The 25314-nt window shown below is 38.7% G+C and overlaps 2 protein-coding genes across 3 annotated transcripts; one reads left to right on the top strand and one right to left on the bottom strand.

Moving 5' to 3' along the window:
* Window positions 1-3073: 3073 nt before the first annotated feature.
* On the top strand, window positions 3074-13150 carry LOC110175329 (titin-like). 2 transcript variants are annotated; one of them, XM_020941505.2, is made up of 12 exons: window positions 3074-3191; window positions 5013-5627; window positions 9374-9418; window positions 10121-10159; window positions 10338-10970; window positions 11371-11403; window positions 11484-11549; window positions 11635-11697; window positions 11826-11918; window positions 11985-12050; window positions 12131-12220; window positions 12293-13150. In XM_020941505.2, exons 1-11 carry the CDS (start codon window positions 3147-3149, stop codon window positions 12191-12193), a joined length of 1761 nt encoding a protein of 586 aa, XP_020797164.2. In that variant the 5' UTR covers window positions 3074-3146; the 3' UTR covers window positions 12194-12220; window positions 12293-13150. The 2 variants fall into 2 exon arrangements, with proteins under 2 accessions (XP_020797164.2, XP_020797156.2); XM_020941497.2 differs by having other exon boundaries at window positions 11635-11742.
* Window positions 13151-13706: 556 nt separating this feature from the next.
* On the bottom strand, window positions 13707-24570 carry gak (cyclin G associated kinase). The gene is made up of 23 exons (XM_055161548.1): window positions 24479-24570; window positions 24225-24360; window positions 23700-23812; window positions 21946-22024; window positions 20935-21052; window positions 20075-20124; window positions 19841-19989; window positions 19620-19742; window positions 19413-19546; window positions 19141-19335; window positions 18928-19045; window positions 18758-18837; window positions 18459-18652; window positions 18166-18327; window positions 17919-18079; window positions 17604-17832; window positions 17338-17520; window positions 17116-17253; window positions 16621-16707; window positions 16274-16540; window positions 16046-16194; window positions 15782-15958; window positions 13707-15708 (listed from the first exon to the last, which is right to left on the bottom strand). The coding sequence occupies exons 1-23, from the start codon at window positions 24527-24529 to the stop codon at window positions 15607-15609; spliced, it is 3195 nt and encodes a 1064-aa protein (XP_055017523.1). The 5' UTR covers window positions 24530-24570; the 3' UTR covers window positions 13707-15606.
* Between the last annotated feature and the right edge of the window lie 744 nt (window positions 24571-25314).

Genomic DNA, 25314 nt, shown 5'->3' with positions numbered 1-25314 from the left:
CAAACTTGCTTACTCAGTTGGCAGCTGTGTGAGGCTTAGCCCACAGCTCCTGTGTTCTGTATCTGTGCTCATATCAGTGGGCAATAGATAATGGTATATTTTGGTCGATGGAGAGTTTCTCTGGGTCTTATCACTGCAAGGAAGCAGAATCTGAAGTCCTCTTTGCAGCCATTTATTAAGGGTGTGTTCCTGGTTTGTGTCCATTTTATTTTGTAGACTTGATTTGGTCTTAGTCTAGTCCTGATTTAGTCACAGTTTTGAGGTAGAAAATGCACCCACAATAGTATAAGAAAATTATAGTCTCTTATGATGATCTCAATTGTGTTACTATGCAGCCTACAGTATTTTCTTTAGAAAGCTGTTTATTTTTGTTGCTCCTTTTTAGAATGTAAGGTATGACCTAAAGCAGATGCCTAAGGGTACATTCACACTTTGAACCCAGTTTAGACCTGATGTAAACAAAACTAGGACTAGTTTAGTCCTGGTCTATGTATTTGTTTGTGTTTAAATCACTTACCCTGAAATACGTGAACATTAAATGTATTCGGCTCCTAATAATTTAGTAAATTAACATGGTGGTAAGAATAGCTTATAGTGTTGAATATGATGTATTATTTATTGTTATAAAAACTTTTCAAACATGTCCATAAGGTCTTATATTATGCAAAATGTATTCTTGTGAGCTTTAAGCCATGTCATAAAACTCATCAAAAATACCCTGAGTTGTATTTTGTTTCGCTCACACATGTTTGAGTAATCCTGGATTATTATTATCTCCAAAGATCAAAATGCTCCTTATCCAAATTATTTTAGTGAAGGTGTATGGAGTTTTAAAACACCGGGTACTTCCTGTATCAACAGATGACATCATAAAGTAGAAGAGAGGGTTTTCAGTGTGAGAAAAGAACACAGCCTAAATTTGCAGGGTTTGTGTATTAAACATGTGTGAATGGAACAAAACACAACTCCTGGGGATGTTTTTGATGAGGAAACAACATAGATCAGAAAACAGTGTAATATGGACCCTTTAAATTGTAAGTGAAGGTCATCTTGCGGTCAGTCCATTATGCCCTATAGACAAGTATGTGTGTGATCCTTCTATGGCGGCTGATGACGAGCTACATTCCAGTGGTGTGTGGACACAGGTAAACATGCTCTGACCAGATGACCAAACTATAGCTACAGTCTGATAGAGCTGTGCCTTTAAACTTATTGAACTGAATCATCCTAAACTAAGAACAATGATGTTTGACAAGTAATTACTTTGACAAATGAGCTACAAACTGTTTGTGGAGGCCAGTGGTAGACCATAATGAAATTAAAGTAGCAAAGTACTTTATTTAAGTAAAAATCTTGAGTATCTCTAGTTTACTTACATACATTTTAAAGTGCATATTTTTTACCTTCTACTCCACTAGATTTTTGAATGAAAAGTAAAAGTACAGTATGTTTTGTTATAGTTTGAAATGTGCTGAAAAGGCCCTAGGCATTATTTTAACACATTAGTAGTTTGAGAAAACAAAAATATACAAATAAAAACAACTAGGAAAAAAATATAAATTCCATTGTTTTTGTTGATCAAAATTCTGCACTTTTAAAAAAAGGTACTTTAATACTTTAACTTTAAGGTGCATTGCACAACTTTTCTGGTGGAGAGTCCGTCACCTGCTTGTATTCATGGAAATGAATACTGCCTTATCTAGAATGTACTCTATAGTGATTAAACCTATCTATCTCAAGGGAGACGAGGCTACGTTACAGGTCAGGTCTGTGGATTGGCAGCCCTATTCAGAGAGAGAATTACTATATTTTTGACCAGTAGAAACACCTGTAATGAATAAATGCTAGATATATGTGTTTAATGTCATACCATGGAACATTCTAGACAAAGCAATAACATCATGGAGACAAGCATGTGACAGACCATCTACCAGAAAAAGTTATGCAGTGCACCTTTGAGTAGATTTTTTCATGTGATACTTTTATTATTTACTTTTTTTTTTTTTTTTTTTTGCTCCAATATCTGTACTGCCTAAACTTAGAACAATGTTGACTGTGTGATGTGTGCTCATGTTTGACAAGAGACTACTTTGCACAAGCTACTAACTATTAGCCAAGGCTTTAGTGCACTCTGTAGTCAACTTCATCCAGCTTTTTAAATTGTACGTTTTGGTCATCAACAAAATATATTTGTAAGTAACTTAAAAGTACTCAGCACATGAAAACTCTATTCTTCCTTAATGCTGTTACATTTAACAGTGGTCCACGATATGCTACATAAGCCCATCAATTTAATACTGCAATACTCATATAAATCCATGTTGCAAATAGCTTTTTATTTGTTTTACATCCAAAGTTGTGTTCTTCTTCTTCTATACAAGCTCAAAACCAGTGTCAATGATCTCAGTGGTCCAGTGTCCATAAGAAAGGTTACCCAGTTTCACATGAACATGCGGCTGATATGTCTGGTTGCATGTAATCCATCTGTAGCCACACATGTTCTAGACTAAATCAAGTACAGCCAAGAATACCACGTGCCAACTCGTTTTATACAGAGCAAACTTCTACACCCTGATAATTCATGAAGCCAGTCCATTTGATGTAAGAACAAAGTTTGAATTTATGCTCTGGGACATTGTAACTGTACGTGAGTGAGAGAACAAAAGCTACTCAGAACAGTGGTAGAGTACGGGGGCAGTGAGGATTACATATGTGCATGCTTTCTGTCTCTGGATTCTCTCATGTGGACGCACGATAAATAAACTATTGTGTTCCCGTGAATATAAAGTAGATCTGATACAGACTGCCACTGTCTTTTGTTTGCGCAAATGGAATTGTTTGTTATGTTATGAATGAGAAGCTTTTAAGACTTTGGTGGAGTGCTTACATAATCGTACACATCCCACCATGCCCACACTAACATACGTTTTTCCTCTCTTGTGTGTGCACGTGCATGAGTGTGTTTGCAGGGGGGTGTGCGAGTCACCACGCCCCCTACATTTGATTCTCGGAGCTGCCATAGGTTCGACGCAAAGGTAACGGCGCGTACGTGGGCTTTATAAAGATCCACGGTGCTCTCACGCTCCTCGCTCCTCTTTCTTGTTGTCAGCTTCACTTTCTGGTGCCCATCACAGCTCAAAAGCAACATGCCCAGCAAGAGAAAGAAGAACAAGCGCCGCATGCGCAGGGTGGTAAGTGCCATTCTCATCTTAATTGAATAATAAGATGTATTTGGCTTTTAATGAATTTGTATATATTTTTTGCAATATTTTACCATGACGAATCAAGTATGACCATAATTCTAACCCCAAAATCAATCAATCTGAATCAATTTAGCCAGTCTTTGCCATTTTTGTTGCGCTCTTTTAACCTATTCATCTATGCGTGATGCGTAAACTGATATATAAAAAAAAGTACCCTAAATAAAGAGAAAACGGTAAGTCGGATGTAAGGAAAAACAAAGCAAAATAAACATTTTAGCTAAAAATCTGGCAATGTCTTATCTTATCTCTTCTTTTTTCATGTGAATCCTGGTGTTAAAAGAAAATGCATAAATGAAAGGCTTTATAGAGATGCTTTTGGGAAAGTGCGCGCCGTACGCGCACATAAATTGTTGAACCAATATGCAAAAGCTCTAAAACGGGCTAACAAATTAACAAAGATGTGCAAAGTGACACGTGGTTAATTCTCAGCAGCACATAGACACTTGAAAAAACCTGACTTCTGAACATTGAGTGCCAGAGCGAAGTGGGTGTGGCGAAACGGAGAGAGAGGTTGGGTTGGTATAATGGCAAGTACAACACGGAGTCTCCATTTTCACAAACTTACATCATCATCAAGCACTTTCACTGCAATCAATAGGCTGCGTCTAATATGTGGATGCACTTTAATAATTCATTATGTTGCCTGTGAAGTTCAGAGAGTTTACTTTGCTTTGAGATCCCTCCCTCTCCCTGTAGTAGCAGTCCTGCCTCTCATCACCAGACAGCTGTATATGGCAATGAGTACACTGTGAGGAATGCTTTGCAGGATGTCAGTTAAAAATGGCTCCTCTAGTCCACTTGGATAATCACTTACACATCAACACGTGTTATCATTAAGCCATCAACACAGAGAGGTATCCCATGAAGAAGGAGAGAAAACTGTCTGGCAGTTGCACAGGAGGGGACCATATTTATTTTACTAAATGTTTTGACTATAAACTTAAAACCCAAGTTTCAGAGCCATGGATAAAAACTCTTGAAAATGTGATAGTATCCTCATTATAAGTTGATAATAATGCTATTAGGCCACATGTTGGACCCATAGCATCTCCCATGGGTGCTGCTGACTCCTGCAATTTCTGTTCCCGCTTGGCCAGACCTGTCAGGACAGCTCTGATCCAACTAATTAGAATCCTTTATCTAAACTAGCTATTGGCCAGGCTTTTGGTATGGTCCCAGCGCTGAAGCCCCCTCTGCATCGTGGTGCGGCGTTCCTAAAAGCTCATGTAAGCCCTCCGGGTTTTTGTCCCCAGTTGAAAAACATGTTGAACCTGACTGTGTTGGCATCCGCGGTATTTCTATACACACAAATCTATGAGCAACATATTACCATTCTTTTTCCTATTTGTTATGCTGTTTGTGCGTTACTGTATGTAAGCAATTTCACTTGTGGATCAATAAGTGTAAGTTATCTCACCACGTAAGTATAGACGGTAAATTCATAAATTATGGGCCATATAGATAATTTCCTTAAATTGCGCTCAACAAGAGTAAAACTATTGGAAAGGAGCCAACATCATTATTGTTCAAGATAATAAGTTGGAAATATATTTTTTCACTTGACTATAGAAAAAGAATAAGGTAAAATAAAATAATAACACAACTATTAATACGGACTAGATTCATTTCTACACTGTCATAAAGTGTTTAACTTTTAATAAACTACAGATCTAACAGTATTGCTTCTCATTATTAGCTGTCTACCTCTTGTTAACTGCTATGTACTTTTTTTTTTTTTTTTCGTTGTAGCAAGCCCAGAGGAGACTTCTGGAGGAGCAGTATGCAGCCTCTCCGCCAGTCAAAGCAAGTCCTGCCTTAGCTGTAGGTGCACCTGGAACGGTTTCCAAAAAAACTGCTAAAAAGCCCAAGCCAGTTCCTCCAAAAGCCCCTGAAGTTGTCTCTAAAGTCCCAGAAGTGGTCTCCATCGTACCAGAAGCAGTTCCTATTGTGGAGGTCGCTAAAGTTTTACCAAAAGTTGAGCCACCAAAAGAGAAACCAGTTCCAGTGCCAGCCCCAGTTGAAATTGAGGTACCAGCTGAACCAGAGCCGGCCCCAATCAAGGTTGAGGTACCAGCAGAACCAGAACCAGAGGTCGTGGTCCTACAGCAGATTCCAGTAGAAGTGGAGATCCCTGAAGTTCCTGCCCCAGTCATCACAGAAGAACCTATCGTCAAAGAGGAACCAATCACCATAGAGGAACCAGTCATTACAGAAGAACCAATCACTATAGAGGAACCTGAAATCCTAGAGGAACCTACCATAGATGCATCACCCGTGGAAACAGCTACAATTGACGTAGCTGTTGTCCAAGAAGAGGAGGAAATTGAAGAGCCAATTATTCCTGAAACAGAACCAAAAATTGAGGTAAGGAGCAATTTTTGGAACATGGGCAGATGGAGAGGTTCTCATGAGCATGCACCGACAAGACACATAACCATGAAGCTTTTCTGTGTGATTTTTGTGTCAGATGCCCTTCCCACACAGTGTATGATCAGTGTATGCTATGATCCAATTCAATTCAATGCAAGCTTCTCATCCTTTGTTGTTGCTTTGATTGCATTATAAACATTAGACCAAAATGCTCTGTAGTGGCATCTAGTGGTGCATTTTAGAACTGCAGCACAACTGGATCATTCATTATCTTCTATCTTCTCTTTTAGTTTTTTCGTTATGAGGTAAGAGCAACGTGTACTTCTGATAATACATCAAGCTGTCTGTTGGCGAGTGCTAGAGGAAAAAAAAAATCTAATAATAAGATGAACATTCATTGCCAATTTCATTTTTTCATTTTCATATCTGTAAATCAATAACCTTATTTTATTAGCACATATGAAAATGCTGTCATTGTGTCTTTAGTGCTCACTCAGATCAGGCTAAGTGAAAGTGTGTGTGTCTGGCTTCTCAGAGGCGGTGAGGTGGGTTTAGGGGGGGTGGGAAGCACAGGGAACAGCGTGTTCTATTTAGGAAAGAGGTGGAGAAAGGGATAGGCTACATCACTATGGACTGGCCAATGCATGGCTCACAGATTTCCATACACGTGGAGTAAAGCTGTGTACTTTTTATGTAGACATCATGTACTGCAATCATAAAAGCTAAACAATACATATTACAAATAATACAATACAATTATATATTTAACTGTCGGTGTCACTGTATATTGGTTAGGTTTGTCAAATCTTATTGTCAGCTCCTCTATTATTATTATTAGTTATTATAAGTTATTAGTGAATGTTTGCAATTAGATTTTCAGATAATTGTCATATTTCTTACCTCAAACCCAGACTTTATTATCCCATATATTTGAGTTCAAAGTCTTCATGCATCGATGTGGGTACAATATGTTCTATTTCATACATACACTTTCCCAAGCTGCATAGACATACATGTAGTTCTGTTTGTGCAAGGCCTGCCCACAGTCTAACACACGACCACATGGTACACACCTAAATTGATGCTCTTTGTACCCAGGAGCTGAGCCATGCCTGCACTGTATGTACATGTGTATTTTGAGTGCCCTGACTTATTTTAAAGGAATCCTTATCAGTATTGGACGGATGCCAGGTCTCCACTCAAGGCTATACTGTCCAGTCTCTTTGCTGAGTGAACTTTTTGACCCCTAAGTGTTGTGCCCTACCCACTGAGCTTTGTAGTGCCCCTCCTCCTCCTCCTCTTCCTCCCACCACACCCCCTGCTGCTATAATCTTCCTATATGTGCCAGTCTTTTTTCTCACTTTGTGCAAACTTTTCAGCATTGGAGTATAGAAGCACATTTATTGACTTAGCTAGGGAATAATTACAGGTGCATTGAAAGTAATAGGTTTATCACTATATATAGCATAGATACTATTTTTAAAGTAGTTTTTGTATTAATCCTTTTTTACTAATGCTGCGATTACTATCAAAATTATAGAAAGTAAAATAAAGCAGATTGGAAATGGGGATAGTGCTGAGTTGGCTCCGTCCCAAAGAAGAGGTAGCCAGTGCTCCTCTCCTGCATGTCATCACAGAGACGCAGGTGAGTACAAGGCCAACATATCCATTCTGACATGGGATAGCAGTTTGGCCAGAAGGGACAGGGAGGGAGGTGTGGCTCTCACTGTACATTATGTACCAGCCAGCCTTCGGTCCCTGCACTTCTCTCCTTCCCTCTCTGTCAACCCCTCACCATGCACCCTCTGCACGTGCTCTGCTTGGACTACGTTGTGCTCTTTCGTAACAGAAAAAAGAGGAGGAGGAATCATGGTTTTGGAGCAGTTTTGGGGTTAAATTTAGTCTGGTGGGGTGTCATTGGGCTGGATACAGAGGAAGCAGTTAGTGTTATCTAAAGACCAGCTATTGGGCTATACTGTTTTTTCTTTTCTTTTCTTACAACACCATCTGTTCTAATAATTCACATACATCACACATTTACTGACAAATTCTCAACAAATCCTCTATTGTGATTTTCTTATTGTTTCAGGCTTGGTCCATTGTCCCTCTTACAATTATCTCAAAACTTTATCACACACAGTTAAGATTTACACAGGGCAAATACTTGAGTTGACTTTTCCTATTGCCAAAGAACAAACACTTTCAACACTACTCAGCTCTAAAATGCTACACGACAAGCTTCATTTTCAAAGTTTTTTTTCTGCAGCTGCACCTTCTTGAAATATGCACACCTTCTCTGATGAGATTGGAAGACTGATGGGTTTCACTGCCATATGCACAGTATGGAAACCGAGCACGTGTCTGTTACATTATCAGCAGAAATGAAAACTGGTGTTAAGCAATATTCTATAACATTGCGTAATGGTTATATTTTATCTGTATCACTTTAAGATCCACCATTGGTCAATTCATCCTTTTAAGTTTTCCATTAAGATATCAGAATTGAACTTGCTTTGGCTCCACGTGGTCTTATGTGGGGACTTATGGAACACTGTGTACTGCTGCCGGGACAGGCTGATGGGGTGTGTGCATAGGGGGAAACCTATACATCTCTCCCCTACACACTCTATGCAAGTCTATACTGTAACTAAAAAGTATTCATCAAGTATTTCCTCTTGCCCACTGACATATGCGACACATGGCTTTTGTTGAAACTCTGGCTAAATCCCCCTAGGATTGAATAGCGCTGGTTTCTATTTCTGGTTGTGCTAGATTTGGAGAGGTGGTGTTCTGCTTTAACGTGTTGGCATATATAACATTTTTGGAAGAATGTTGAGTTTGTCCTAGATTTAAGATGGGCAGCTACAAGGCAGGTTCAATTATTTACTAAATCACCACCAAGTATTGCAATATTTATGTAACGCTCGGTGCCATTCTAGCTGAAAGCACTTTGTCACATTCTGTTGCCAGACTGATGAACCAATAAACACAAGGCTGCAAAAACTTACATGAGTAGAAAAAATACTTTGAATAAACAGCTATTTGAGTTGACATAATATAACACAAGCTTAACCTGTTAGAAAATGATAGGTGGGTGTACCAGTGTCCTATATTGTAATTGGCTGCTACATTCCTGGATGGAAATTATGCCTCCCACTTCCCTGAGGCAAAGCTACAGACACATGCTTAATAAAGATCTATGCTTTTACATTGCATAATACACAAACTATATTCAGTAGTGATCTATGAGTATATTACTGGACTTTTACTGTACTTTATAGTATTTAATAAGGGCTAGTTTAGTAGTTTAGTTTAAAGGTGCACTATGTAACTTTTTGGTTGGGGTCTGTCACCAATTTGTTTCTATGGATATGCCTGGAATGTTCCACAGCATAACATTAAATGGCTCTACTTTATATTTATTAAATTACAGGTGGTTTTATAGTTGAAACATACCTAGAAAAACAGGCATTCTAACTGTGAGCGGGGTTGAAGATTGACCATTTTAATGCCATACGGTGAAACATTCCAAACAAAGCAATAACATCTCCATGGAGAAATGCATTTGATGGACCCTTTACTAGAAAAGTTCCACAGTGCACCTTTAGCAGCCTTTCCTTGGGACATTTTTAGAGTTCACCACACCCTAGAGTTGACCTTCATTTGGACCAGTGAGCGTTTTGACTTATGCTGTGTGACAACTGTGTTCATAAGTCATTCCTGTGTTCTTTCTTTGACAGGTCCTAGCAGCAGAAGTACCGGTGGCCACTCCTGCTGAGATACAGGTTAAAAACAAAACTACGTGTCAGCATTTTTCAACAGCTCCTTTCATCCCAGAGCCACAGGGTTAATGCACAAAAGTCATAACACTTGGACTGACACATAATTCAGTTTAAATGTCTTCAGGGCACAAACTGAGAGCTTGCATAAATATCAAAAGCCAAACATCTGAAAAGAATATGTTTATTATGCAATGATTTCAAATAATCATTTAGACATTTTATGAGACTTTATGAGAACACTTGGCACGTGAATGCCAATTTATTATGTTTAAGCTTATAAAATAAGTGACACACTGAGCTGAGATGGTATTCTAACACTTAGAAAACTTGAAAAGAATGCTAATTGTTAATAATGACACAATAAAACTGCATAGTTTACAGTATGCACATTAAGGCAAAACATAATGCATGTCTAAATGTCTATTTTAGGTTGGAACTACGTAGCTTGTTTTTTAACCCTAAACTCACACATTACTCAGTTGCTCCAAACTTTCCGGGCTACATATCACACAAACGCACACAGTTGCCACAGCCCACAGCTTAATGGACATATTTGTACTTTGTGTACTAATAAACATCTCACCTGCACACATACCACTTTACAAGTTGCTGGTGCTTAAAGTAACAACCAATCAATACACAATGTGCTTACTCAGAAGTGTTTCTATAAGAGCTGAACTTACCTTATGATTTTTTTTTTTTAAGGTCGTTGAAGAAACTGCAGTTATCACAGAAATTGAACAGGTAACATAAAAAAGAAAAAAAAAAAATCCCTAAACAGCTGAAATGGATGTCATGCACCATTCATTATTCATTACCATTGTCCATTTTTGTACCACTTACTCATTATTACTAAATGTAAATTAGCCTAGCTGCATGCTGCATGTTTTACTTGTTGTTCACATTGCTTTTGCGTACGCAGACGCATGGTGTGTGTGAACCAGAGCCCCCAGTGGAGGCCCAGGTCACAACTTTCACTGAAGAAGAAATCACTGTTGCCGACGACAACGTTGAAGAGCCAATCACAGAACAAATCGAAGAATCATTGGAGTCTGTTGAGGAAACAGAAGTGGTAGAAGTTGTGACCATAGTTACTAAAGCTGAAGCTGAAATCGAAGAAGTGTGCTCTCAAAGTGATGAAATTGACCAAGACCAATCTGTGGATAGCTGCTCTGTGGAGGTTGCAGTGGATGAGACAGAATCTGTTGAGCCTGAATTAGTTGAACCCGAACCAACAGAACTGGAAGAAGTTCTCAACGTGACTGAGCCAGATGTTGAGGCCGATGTTGAAGAAGTGTCCTCTGAATCTGAAGAGAGTGATGAGGAGGAGGAGCCGGTCGAGGTGGCCGTAGATGAGCCTAAATGTGTTGTACCCGAACCAGCAACAGAAGTGACTGAAGTTGAGGTTGTCACACAAGTGGTGGAGTGTGTGGAGAGTGGATCTGTGTCTGAGGAGGAAGAGGAGGAGAGTTGTTCATCTGAAGAAGAGGAAGATGACTGTGAGATGGAGGTGTTGCCTGAAGAAACTCCTGCAGAGACTAATCAGATCACACAGGTGCCAGTATCACACCAAAACTAATCTTCATTATTCTTTTTCATCTCTTTTTTTCCCCACCTTCGTTCCACACTTTTCTGTGTGTGATTCACGTGTACTGTATGTGTTCTCTAAAATGGCCCAGATTTGTTGTAAAAGTTTATCTTGGATCACACAAAATATGGATAGCATAGAAAAATAAATAAATACATAGATACATAAAATAGAAGATTAAAAAAAATAACTTTTTGTTTTTAACATCAAATCATGGCCATTTGTGTCTGTCATATGAAGAAGCTCACACTGTTTTCATCTATGTTCTCTGTTATCTAACACTTTTAATCTCAGTTATGAAAAAACATAAACAAGTTAATAGTAATAATAATGGTAAAAATAATATTTTGTCTCTTTTGCTATCCAGGATGCACCCATTCCAAATGGGGGACTCTCTGTGGTGAGTTTTATAGAATTGACTTCCATTATTTTGACTGGTGTAAAGTAATGTCTTGATTAATCTTGTGATGATTTTCTTAGGAACCTGATGCTCTTCCTCTGCCTCCACTAACCGCCGCTCCAGAGCCTGTTACTCAGATAGAGGAGGTACAAATAATCACTGCATTTTGTCCTGTGACTGTTTAAATAAAGTTCAGAGTTTGAACACGTGTTTCATTATCTGTCTGCTTAGGCTCCAGTGGACACAGCTGACGTGATGGTGGATGACTTTGTTGTCACAGACACTTCTGCTGAGGTGATTGAACCCACAACCATTGAACTGTTGCCTGTTTTTGAGAAGGTTTGAATGATGCCAATCACATAACAAAATATTACTGTTATAATGTTATATAATTACTAAAAGGTGTGCCTCTTTTACATTAGCCAACAGTGGCAGTGTGTGAGATCTTTGGCCTTGGACCTGCAAAGACAGTGCCTGAGCCAGAGCTGGACACATCCACAGAAGAAGTGCTCACTGTGAGTTTTGATTTAAAGTGTACACTTATATTGTGTTATTTTTTTAACTGGCCTCTTCTCCTTCAGGATGACGCTGCAGACAGCTTAGAGACATGTCCGATGGAGGAAGCATCACTAACCAATACTTCAGTTGTAAGTTGTAACAGTTCATTGTGTTTGTGTTATGCAAATGAATATGAACTACTGCAGCTGACTTGACTTGACTTTTTCAGAACATGTTTGTGGAAACAGAGTGGATAAAACAGACTCCAGAGGTTTCAAGTCTTGAAATTTAGACCCATATGAACACACTTTGTTTTTTTGTAAGTTCAAACTACATTCACCCCTGACCTGTTAGTAAACGAGCATGCTTTTAACTAAATCCTTTCTTTCAGATTCCCCTCAGTAATTTTGGAGGACTTTAGAGGTTTGGCGCAGATCAACCTACTGAATTTTGTATTTTGAGTTTATTGGGATGTTCAGGATATTGCATGTCCCTCCACACTTTGAAGTGCCTTTCTCACCCTGGTTCCTGCCGGACTCCAGACCAGATGTCAACCTGTGAGAAGAATCACATCTGAAACTGCCCCAGAATGTTTGCCACTCATATGAAAAATCTGCACAACACATTCATAAAAATTCAACTCTTATTATTTTGTTAACATCTTACAAATACAAATTCCTAGTTACCTCCTATTTGGAAAAAAAGAAAATATTATTTGAAAAACTGTTGGAATTTATCACAAAGTATTACCACTCACCATTCAAGTTTTCCTACTGTTGAATTTCAAGTATTCATTCATGAAGGAAGATGGGAAGTATTCTGTATTCTGTATTCTGATGTCCTTTCCAATGCCATTTTCACACATTGTTTTTCTGTTCATCCTCCAGTTCTTTTAGAATAAGAACCGATTGTGTAAAGCTAGATTTCTTACAAGTTTAGGATTACTAGCCACCGCTGCTGGAGAGTAATGTTTTTTAAGCATGAACTCAATTTTCTTATTCGATTTGTATGGACCAGAGGAGGCGATACGGTTCTGTGTTTTATGTTAATTGCTGAGCTTTAAACGTTCTTTTTTTTAAGAATCACCAAGGTTGACATATTCTTTTAAGTTTATAGCCTTTGGAATAAACCTTTAATTTTTGTGGTAATGAGTACAAAATGTTTCCTTAAAATACACACATTGTTTACATTGTATACAATTCAGATGTATACAGTTCAGTTCTGCAATAAAATTTATCAAAAATAAAAATGCAATTTGATTTTGATTTAGTACATGCTCACTTTTAAAGGTCCTATATGACGCAAAATTGAGCCTGGTGAGTTTTAAGCTATGTTGTTACCTCATCATAAACATTCCTGGAGTTGTGTTTTGTTTCATTCACACGTTTAAGAAACCCTTTATTATTAGTTTGTCTACATCTCCAAAGCTCAAAATGCTCTGTTCCACCTTGTGAAACAATCGTTTTCAAGTTAACAGCTACCTTTTTCCTTTTGTTCAGAAGAGATCGGCAAGTCCAAGGCTAAAATCATCCAAATTATTCTAGTGCAGGTTTATAGAGTTTAAAAAAACTTTGGAATGGTGTTTTCTGTCTGAGAGAAGAACTCAGCCTAAATACAGTATGTACGGTTAAACATGAAACAAAATACAACTCTAGGTATGTATTTGATGAGGAAACAACATTATAACAGAAATCAGAAAATAATACAATATGGGCATTTTCTGTCTACCATAGATTGTATAAAAAAATAAATTTGGTCTACGGTCTGGCACAGTCCTATTAGAAAAATAATAAACAGACTTAGAATCAGATCAAATATTTTAATTAATTCTTTGTTTTTGCATTGAAATTTACATTCATATTAGTACAATGTAATTTGGTACAGTAAACACTGCCAATGAGTCATTTTCAAATCTCATCCTTAATAGAATAATCAAACTTGAATTCACTGGCCCCTCATGTTGGAATTTCAACTCAATGCTAAACTTAATCATATGAATAAGACAAATACCTATAGACTACACAAATGATAAAGACACAGGATACCAACAGAGAAGATATATTAAGAGTAAAAGCACATTCTTGTCCATAATAGATGCTTTGGAATGAAACACAGAAATTCAATGTGATTCCATGTTATATATTATCTGTAATTATCTTGTTCATCAATACATCTCCATGACCCACTACCCCCACCCAAAACATAATAAATAAGAAAGTGGATAGATTGATTGGTCCATGAGGTAAAATATATAGAATAAAATATAGAATACCAATGGAAATACAAAATGAATATACGCGTGTTTGCAAAAATAAGGATTGAAAAGTGCACACAAAAGAACTGTGATGCCTAAAAAGGTTTAATTATCTTGCCCTGAAGGTCCTCTCACACATTGAGCACATTCACACTGTCAGATGGAGCTCTGGACCCAATCATCTGTCCAAGCTGGAATCCAAACAGAGCCTTGATGCATGGTGTTTTCTATTTACACTGTAGTTTAATGATCAAGACATAAAATAGCCATAATGAATCAAATAATGATGATAATAAAAATGTAGAGAAATGTAAATTGTCCATTGTCCTTCATTTGATCACATATAACTCTGCACTGCACTGTAAATAGCAGGCCTCACTAAAAACATGGGCTGCTGTGATACTATATGCCAGTCAAAGCAGAAGCCTGACTGAGCTGGTAGACGTTTTCTGCTACAAGGAAAGAGCACTTGAATGTGAGAGCTGGCCCATGTGGGACTACCCTGGTATGGTTTAAACACACCTCTCCTTTGCTCAGAGGCTTTGGTGTGTAACAGCATGCAGTTCACATTAGGGACAACATTTTTAACACAGAATAAAAAGAGCACTTCAAAACAACGGCAAACATAGGATTATACTGGGCTCCGAAAACAAGTGCAGCTTCCCATTCACAGACCAGAAGCTGGGGATGCAGGTTTAGACTGGAATTTGAGCTGAAACATCAGAAGCAGTAGTAGTGCTGTAGTGTTGGACAGGCTTCAAAAATAAACCCCAACAGGAGTTACCTTCAAAAAGGTGCAGGAGTGGCACTTTAATATATTCATGGAACTTATCAGCACCAATCCTTTCTTCCTTCAGCATTTGAGGCAAGAGAAAACACTTTTGCTTTGACCACTCTTCAATATTTGATTTTCTTTGATGATCATATTAAGGTTTTGTTAAGTAATCAAGTGTGTGATTGCATGCTGAAGATTGCACAGCCAAGTAATTGGTGTCTCCAGTCAAAAGCTATTGGACAATATCACAATGGAGTGCATGAGAAACCAGATTCATCTACCCGCTGTCTGTTTATGTAAAAATCTTTGTTTTGCTTCAGTCACTGCTAAAATTATGTTTTTCTTTTTTTAACCTTTGATTGTCCACTTGGTCTTGCCATTGTTTTTGCAGCACCGCTGAAGCCTTTGTAAAAGAAGGCAGTGAGTTTACACTAACTGCCATGTCTGTGGGCAGAAACTATAATGTCCATAATAATCTCCACATTTAGGCAGCACACATTTCCCTTTTGTGAAGAAATTGCAGAGAAATGTGACCAGGGGATTAAGGGAATGTAGAGAGGACACCTCCCAGAGGCTCACCCCTATGGCCCAATGTGGGCTCAGTCTAACCCTTTGTCAAATGTGCATTGGGCCCAGACCAGTCCAGTCTGGTCTGCCACGGATCCTGGCCACTTTCTTAAAACAGGGCTTTTGATCCTTGGTTTTCAAACTCTGACCAGGCATCATTTAGTTCCATAAAGATCATTTTTGCATAATGCTCATACGGTTGACCAGTTGCCTAAAAGAAATGATGAAACATTGTCAATACAACTGAGAGACAAGCAAACACATTTAGTCCAGTGAACATGTACCTTGTCTGGGTGGACGACCAACGCAGCCTTCCTGTAGTACTTTTTGACTTGATCTGGAGTGACCAGATCTGCCATGCCCACCTGCTTCCAGCGCGTCTCCCCCTCCCATAACACAGTGTGGAGAGTGGACAACAGAGCGCGGATGTTTCGCTCCTTCCCCTCAATCCAGTCCAGAATCTACAGAACACAAAGCACTAGGTTGATCACAACTTGTCATAGATGGCAGTGTGGCTTAGTGCGGCATGTAATGTGAGGAGCCATTGCCTGTAATTTGAGTGGATCGATTTCTTTTGTCATCTCCTGTCTTCGCATCTCAGCTATAGTCCTTGGACCCTTTTTGTCAAGTTTAGAAGCAAAACCCTGAGTTGAGAGCAAGTCCTCAAAGTCATCCTCTTTCACTTTTGGCTTGGGACCTGAATCATAATAAAACAGTTATATTAAATATCCTATTAGTGTGTCATATTAGTTAAAATGATATACTGAAACTCTCACCAAAGCCATGCCCCCGCAGACCCCGATCCTCTCTTCCTCCAATGACACTGGAGAAGTTGAGGTTGTAGTTGGGTTTGGAGGGCTGTGGAGCTGGAGGGGGCTTGGGAATGGATGCAGACCCCGATGATGGCATCCAGGTTTTGTTTTGGGCTGGAGCAGGTCTCCCCGGGTGCCACGACTGATTTGGGGGTTTAGTTGAAGATGAAGAGGATGAAGGGGCAGGTTTTGAGTTGAAAGAGGAGCCAGAAAAATTACTGCTTGAAGAACCTGGAAAAATGAATATGAATCTATGAATTAATACATAATAAACAGATAGACAAATATCTAAAAGGAAGAACTTCTCTTACCAGGTAAATTGGAGCCTAAATTTCCCAGGTCAGCAAAAGGATCAAATGTCTGGGACTTTGCCTTTGACATAGATGAGACACCAGATGCTATGAAGAAAATACAAATATTACACAAGGCCATATTATTAATTGGGAAATAGGGAGGTTGGTTATAATTTAATGTTATTTGAGCCTAAATGTGTATTAAATTATGGCAGTATAAGGACCACATTTCAAACTCTGCTGCTGTAGTGACATGTTTGTAATCAGAAACATTTGGCTGTAATCAGGAAGTCTTGTGTGATGCCACATAGTACATGAAATTGTAGTGGCCACTGAAGGCACTGTTTTTGAACAGAAAGCCTAAAACTGCCTCAAAGGACTAGGAACAGTACACAGTACTATTAAAACCCTGCATTAGTTCAGTAGCAAAAAACAGTTGATTTAGTGTTTAATTCCAGTTCAAATGGAACAGAACAAGGACAATATAATGAGATGATGAGTTTTCATTAGTACCTGTGTTTGTATAGTTAGGTTTGCTAGATGAGGAGCCCATGCCAGTAGAACCACTCGAGGCCCAGCTGTCCCAGCCTCCCAGGAGGTCAGGCTGACTGGCTGAAGATGTCATTTTAGGGGTGTCATTTGTTAATTTGTCTGGGGGTGAAGATATACACAGATTAAAAAGAGATTATGTTGTCAAAATTTATATTATGAACTACCACTGGAAATATAACTTACTAAGGTTGAAGAGACTAGTGTTGGAGGCTGGTGCAGCATTACTGTGAGCTGAGCTGAATCCACTGGTGGTAGAACTCTCAGAACCCATGAGGTTTTCAAACAGGTCTGGACCAGACTCCTGACGAGAGGAGGCTGCACTAGAGCTAGAGCCCATTCCAAAGGGATCAAACAAGTCACTCATGGCTGTAAGATATAAAGAAAAAGCAGAATAAATACTAGTGGTAGTCCGAAGTGATATTGTAGTTGTAGACAAAATATAAGCTTACGTTTTGTGTCTTGGGGGGTTCCACTAAAAAACAAATCTTCCTGCACTGCTCCTGAGCTTCCAGGAGGGGGAGCAAAAAAGTCATTAAGGAGGTCACTGTTGCTGGAGGCGGCTTTCATGCCACTTTGTGCTGCAGAGTGGGGACCAGAGGATGAGGAGACAGGGTCAGAGTTTAATCCCAAGAGGTCAGCTGTATCTGAGGCAGGTTCCTGGGCAGGAGGAGGGTGCATCTGGAAACAAAAAAAAAGAAAGAAAACATTTAGTCTACTTGCACTACATTAATTTTGAGCTGATGAGATTTGAAGACCTGACCCACCTGAAAGTCAGCATCAAAGAGTGGTTCACTTGTGTCTCGTGACAAGGGCTCTCCACTTGGAGCAGAGTAGGACACGGACTCTCCATCAGACTGGTCACTCAGAGTGTCCTGGTCATTGTAGGATTCACCTGTTTGACCGTCATCATGGCGACTGGAAGCATCTGTAACACAGCAGCACCATGGCCAGTTACAGTCAGGGCATGTTTTATTATAGAAATGATCAGAATAAACAAAAGGCAATGAGTACCTTCCCAGTCAAGAGTTTGGAAGAAGTTGTTTGCATTGGTGTCTGTGCTTGCAGGAGACTCGATTTCTGTAGTGTTTGAGCTGTCAGGGGTTTGAGCTGTCGGTGGCGATTCAGAATCATAAAAGGCCGAGGATCCAGGCTGTCGAGGGAGCTCTGGTTTACCTGAAAGGTAGTGATTAATAAGGCTTAGACAACCTTTGAAGTCACAAAAATAGACTGCTAATGGAGGAACAAATTCTATGACTAGGCCTGCTCTAAAGAGAAGATAAACCTATAATCCAAATGTCACTTACCAAATTTGCTGAGGATCTCCTGTTGTTCATCTCGAGAGGAGAAAAGGATTTTAGGATTTAGGCCCTTGGTCTGGAAGCCCTCCCATGGGGAAGTCTTGGTGGTTGGTCGATCTCTTGGTTCAACCTCAATGTTCAGGTTGACCTGGAACAAATCTGGGTATTTCTCCTGAATGTCACATGCATCCAAGTCATATCTGTACAAATGCAAAATACATGTTGCATATGCTTATAGTTTTCATTACCAAATGCATGCAATAGAGAAGGGTTATGTTATTTTAAATAGAAACATAAATACATACTTTGCAAACTTCACAGTGGTTGCATTTCTAGGGACAAATCCTGTGTGGAACTGAACTTGGAACATTTTCATGGAAGCCATCTAATCAACAAAAAATTCAAAGATACACATTTCATTGTTTTAAGCCATCTAATATATTACACATAAAATATAATATAGATATATGCAGACCTTGGCCTGTAGACGTCCTCCCAGTGTGGACCTTGCATGATAGATCACAACCAGCACGTCTCCTTGGACTGTCACATTAAGAGGAATTTCAGCTTTTCCATCCTCTATTTTGTAATCTCTGTAAAATTACAAAGATAAGAATAAACACCAGAGCATTTAAAAGGCAAAATATTCATCTTTATTTTAAGTAGACTGATGGAAGTAGTTACTTACTTCATTCTGTCATACTCTTGAGATGTAGTGAGCACACGCTCATCTCCTACATAAACTTCACAAAATGGCCTACACCCATTGCGTTGTTTGTTGAACAGTGGCACAGGCGTCATTACAATGGAGTGAATGACTATGGGTTTACTGTGGGGAATGATGGGCTCCTCTGCCATCATGTCACACATGTATTCAATATACCTAACCAAAACAAAACATTCATAATAACCAACCAAAATTAAAGTTTCAAAGGCAGTCATTAATATCTGTAAACTTACCTCTTGTGAGAAGGAGCGATTCCAGGTGGGCAGCGTTTCATTGAGAACATGTAAACAGCAGCTTCAGCTGTGGAGAAAAGGCGACAGAAACAGAGGAAGGAACAGACTGCGACCGCAGACGCTGCTCGGCCATCCTAGAGACAAAAGCCAAGTACTTGTGAATACACCATTTTAATACTGACAAATGGAATAGACAAATATACTGACCAAACAGTGAACTATACAAATGTTCCTCTGGTCTTGTTTCAGCCACAGGTGCATGTTTTTACAGACACTGTAGAGACTTCGGAGGTTGGGGGCACGACGCAACTGCCAGTTACATTCTGACACCTAAACAAACACGAATGGCATTGTTAATGTAAACCAGAGTAAATTATTTTTACTCCTCTTTAATACTATTTTCATCCCCAAGTGGCTATAGCACACACCCTGTTGTGGAATCGCGAGGGTCTATAGGAGCGTTTGGAAAGGTTGTACACAGCATAGTGACCGGCGTGACGAGAATCCAGGAACAAGCGCACGTCCTCTATGTTATTCTTTATGGCTGACTCCACCCCCTCAGCTGGGAATGACATCACTGCACACAAACAACATTCAAAAATAAAATCTGTGTCCAACAAAGGCAATTAAATATGTTTGTTTGTAAATGTTACACGTCCCACCTGCTATTCTGGAGGTAATGTAGGAAATATCCAAATCTCCTTTGGCATAGCTGTAACAGAAAAAACGAAGGGTTCAAACTGAAAATCAAAGGTCATAAATTACAAAGAAAAATTAAGGTTGAATTCTACTATCAATATTCTAAAAAGCCACAAAACAAAAACACAGTGGAGCATCCAGAGGGTTTATAACAAAGACAATATGATGATGGTCCCTAGAAGCTGATGAAATTACACAAGGTTAGTTATTACTATTGAATTAGATTGTATCACTGGATGACGGTTAGCGCAAAGTAGCTAAATGTTTGCTTAGTATGCCACATACTCACCACTCATTCAAAATGTTGTGTAATATAGACAGTAAAATTGCCCAATATTTCAATTGAGATGAATAAAGGAAAATTATTATCCATGTTCTCACTTTGATTTTGCACTAAGGTCTAAATTTTGTCCAAGATCATCCACAATGAGGATACACACATGTGAGCAAAGTTGCTGTTTCTTTATTATTTCATGAAGTACACAACATTCATCACATGCTTCATTCACCTAGTCTACATAAATGGGTGAATTTACAGGAGCTAAGAGCAGATTTGGTGAGCTTTCTGCTGAATTATACAGCACTACAACACAGAACTGGACATGGCACGTGTCAGGGACCTGTATTTACCTTGGGTTGCTAGGTTGATGGACACATAATGGGCCATGAGGGATTGGGACAGAGAATAGAAACAAAAAATAAACAAAATAGGAACAAACAATGGGAAAGTGTGATATTTTAAATGATGCAGCAAATAAAATAAAATATTATATTATGTTTTGAGAATGGGGGGTTTAAATCATCACATTGTGGAGTGTCTTACCTTGCAACTGACTGGATGACCTTAGATGATGTATCCTTAATGTTGGTGAGGAAGCGCTCGGTCCCTCCTCTCAAAATGTCCAGAAGACCACTCCCTGCCTGGTCAGGATCATATATGCCTACAATATAGAGGTGAAAAACAAATAAAATGTAATAACAACACACAATTTCAAAATAATATAATAGGAGGAATAATATCATATTTAATAATATATTTATTTTCTTTCTTGCTATTATTTGCAAATTTATGTAAAAAAAAAAATTACCAGAAAAATCTGAACCCTAAGAGATTGCTTTTAGGATCAAGTGAAAAACAACATAGCAACAAGGAAAGATCAAACACATTTCCCCATTGGACAGATGGTGAACTGGAGTTCACTGCAATCCTCTTAATGAGGAGTTCACACCCGACATTGGGCGTTTTCTTAAAAATGCAACTTCAGTTTATACAATTACCAAACAAGAGATCAATAAATTGCCTGGAGTGGATACTCACACTGTTACCTACACAAATGTAAAAGTCAATGTTTTGTAGTGTTTCTATTGTAGAACTGTCTAACAATGTATTTATCCATCTATTTTATTAACCTCAGATAATTAAGCATAGATTTGTATTTTGTATTACCAAAAGTTTCAAAACACACAATATTTAATGACTGCAGTAGAGAAAGTATGGAATAATAATATGAATATTATAAGAAAATAATATAATCAAATTCAGTGAGCATAACAGTAAAACACACACGCTACTATTTTTGGTATAAAAAGGGCATAAAGACATACTTTCATCTGGTAGCTACCATGTATGTTTACCATGTAAAGATATTGAACTGTGACCTAATGACACCTTTATTCTTCAAGTGACCTAGTGAGTGCAAGTGAGTGTTTGAGTCCTTTCTGCATGGAGTACCCTGATCATATTTCAATGAAACCAATATCACGAGCTGCTATGTATAAGAACAGTATATGACCAGCATCACACACATATCAAAAGTAAAAGAAAGTGTGGTACCTGCGTTGTTGTGGACATTGTGGATCTGTGCGGGTGGCTGAGCTCCATTGTTACCGAAGCCTCCATTCTGTTCCAGCAGCTGCAGACATTCATAGCCATCATACACCGGACGCCAACAGTAATAAGTACTTAACATTGTAGCTAATCAGAAAAAAAGCCTTTAGGAAGATAGATCAATTAAACAAAGGCAGAAAAATATTACATCCCTTAAATTTTCAGATAAATGTCAAACATATATTTAGCAGCGTAAAAAGTGGTATACTTTTATATAGTTTAACACACTGCCTTGTGAGTCTCATTTCCCTTCCTCTGCTCAGTGCGTCTACCTACGTCTGCCTCTCCATATGTCTGCAGAGGAGGAGGAGGATGAGGACAAGGAGGAGGAGGGCACATGGGAGGAAAATAATCTCCTTAGGTCCAGGAGGGAAACCCCTTCTTAACCCTAATCAGATTGCCAATGGGCAAATCTGCATTTACTCTACTCTGATATTTACTGATCAAATGTAAGCATGATATTGTCTTCAGTATTTAAATTATTACACAAATATTAATGTTGCAGCTGCTCTGTAGTTTAGACTTACGGGTAAATGTACAGGTAAGGGGGTTGCAATTGTTTCAATATCCATTATTATTATTATATTCATTCAATCCATTTAAAAAAAACTGTATGAAATTTTCTGGAGGTGGCACATCGCCTGCATGATGCATGGAAATAGAAAGTTAGAATCAAACTTCGAAACATTCTCCATGGAGATAAATAATGTAGGAAATTTTAGCCAAACTCCTCCAGGCCAAGTAAGAGTCAGGTTTATGGTGATACAAGCCTGCTCGCAATAAGGGTGCATGTTTTTGAATCCAATAAAAACAACCAAAATATATAAAAAGACATTTTTTGGTCTATAACGTTACATAGTGTGACTTTAAAGGCCCATATTATGTTATTTCCTGATCTATGTTTCCTCATCAAAACGCCATACCTGGAGTTGTGTTTTGTTTCATTCATAGATGTTTGACACACAAACCCTGCATATTTAGACTTCTCTCAAACAGAAAACACTCTGTTCCACCTTGTGATGTCATGTGGTAATAGGGGAGGTGCTTCACTGTGTTTTTAATATTTTAGATTTATTTGGATAATTTCAGCCCTGGACTCTCTAAAGGTAAAAGGTAGGTGTTAACTTGAAAACTATTGCTTCATGATATCTCAAGGTGGAACAGAGCATTTAATCATAAATTTGACACATTTAACAATTTAATAATAAAGGATTACTCAAACATGTGTGAATGAGACAAAACACAACTCCAGGTATGTTTCTGGTGAGGTGATGACATTATAACATATTTTAAAGCTCATAACAGTCAATTTTCCATAATATGGTCAAGTCTTTTTCTTTGATTCTACTTGAATAGGGTGCTATTTACAATTAAGAAAAAATATTCAAATCAAAGCAATGAAATGGTATAATAAATATAAAAATAAACATATGAAAGATCACAAAAATATTTAAGTACTATGCAAATTAGTGATTTGATTTGACAGTGCTTGTTTTTGGCCTTATTCAGTTCCTCTTAGTCTTGTTTGAGTCTATTGGGATGATGCCAGCTGGGCAGAGACAAGCCCAGGAAAGTCAATAGAGAAAGCTTTGTGTGTCTGTGGGTTCACATCAGTAACAGCCATGTCCACACTGCAGACGGAAGCAAATAGCCAAAGACCCTCACTACAATGCACTAAAAGATACAAAATGAATGCACACCTCTGTAATAGGAGACTTAGGGTTGACGTTTCGTGCAGCTGCTATTTCCTGAAGCTGGTTAACTAACTCTGTGATTGACAGACGCTCCTCTGGATTCACCTTCAACATGGAACCTTTAAAAAGAAGGACAGAAAAGACATGATTTTACAGAGTGGAGTTAATGGCTGTGTTTACCCAAGTCCTGATTTTATTCCAGTTTTGCCCTGATATGGACATCCTGATCTAGACCAAGTTTTGTCCTGATTTTGATGTGTGCGTGAACACAGCCTTGAGAAATGTGTTGTTTATTTGATAGGGACCGATACAAAAAAACACAGATTAACATTGTAATCACAGCGTTTATAGCGAGGATAATTTGAAACATCAGCCTAGAAGGGCTGATGGGAGCTCAGATTTCACTACAAATCTGTTTTAAATTGTTATAGAAAAGAAATAATTACAGTGTATTTGAATCAGAGAGAATAAAAGAATCAGCTAGTACAAAAAACCTTACACACAACCTGGAGGTGAAACACATTTACGTACGAATTAGTTCATGATACACAGTGTATTTGGCATCATTCTGTGGGATGGTGTATTTCCCATTGACTATTTGCAGTTTGGCACCATCTTCAAATGGATGTTGCTTGAAACACAACAGGTAAAGAATGCACCCAAGAGCCTGAAATTAAAAGAAATACAACAAAAGCAATGTTACTTAATTACCCTCTTAGAGTCATGGATAAGAGTGGCATGACCTATATAATAAAAATATAAAAGTAAAGGGGTGAAGGAAATACCCAGATGTCTTGTTTCTCATTGATGGGGAAGTTGGAATAAAGGTCAATCATTTCTGGCGTTCGGTAGGCTGGAGTAGTATTTCTTGTGATCTATAGAGAACGAAGAAAACTTGGATAAAATGTAACCTTACGGATACACAAACACCCCAATACACAAACAGGCACAGCACACACAGACACACACAACACACACAAACACACACACACACACAGACACACACAAACACAGGCAGGTGCTTGAGAAAGGGCACGTGCCCCTGCCCATTTTTGTCTACTCTTCCCCACTCCTGCTCTGCTCCTGTCTGCTCCTGTCTGCTCTGCTCTGCTCCTGTCTGCTCCTGCTGCTGCTCTGCTCCTGCTCTGCTGCTCTGCTCCTGTCTGCTCCTGTCTGCTCCTGTCTGCTCCTGTCTGCTCCTGCTCTGCTCCTGCTCTGCTCTGCTCCGTGTGTGTGGGGGTCGGTACAGGCCTCATGGTGTAAGTTCATGCCTCAGGCCTTCAGGGTCCTGTGAGGGGCTGGAGGCTGCTGTGCATTATTGTGCACAGATTACAGATTTGTACTTTACCAACTCACTTCTTCGGTCAGAATATTATTGGGGGATTTCAACTACAATGAATATGTGAACCCTGCAGGAGTATTTGTACCTGGTCCCTCAGTTTGTACTGACACAATGTTTTCTGAGCTGTTGTCAAAAGTATTGAAACTAGATACTCATTTGAGCAAATATCAATACTAAAAAAAAAGTCACATTAACGGGACAAAATCTGAGTTTTCCTGAACAGTTTAAGTGTGATTTTCAGTTTTATCAGAATGAATATGCGACCTTGTGTTAAAGAAC

Source organism: Boleophthalmus pectinirostris, unplaced genomic scaffold, assembly GCF_026225935.1.
Source record: "Boleophthalmus pectinirostris isolate CB_2022bp ecotype Guang Dong unplaced genomic scaffold, ASM2622593v1 HiC_scaffold_4, whole genome shotgun sequence".
NCBI lineage: Eukaryota > Metazoa > Chordata > Actinopteri > Gobiiformes > Gobiidae > Boleophthalmus > Boleophthalmus pectinirostris.
Note: the sequence above shows the minus strand (reverse complement) of the source record. Positions and strands in the feature narration are given on the sequence as shown.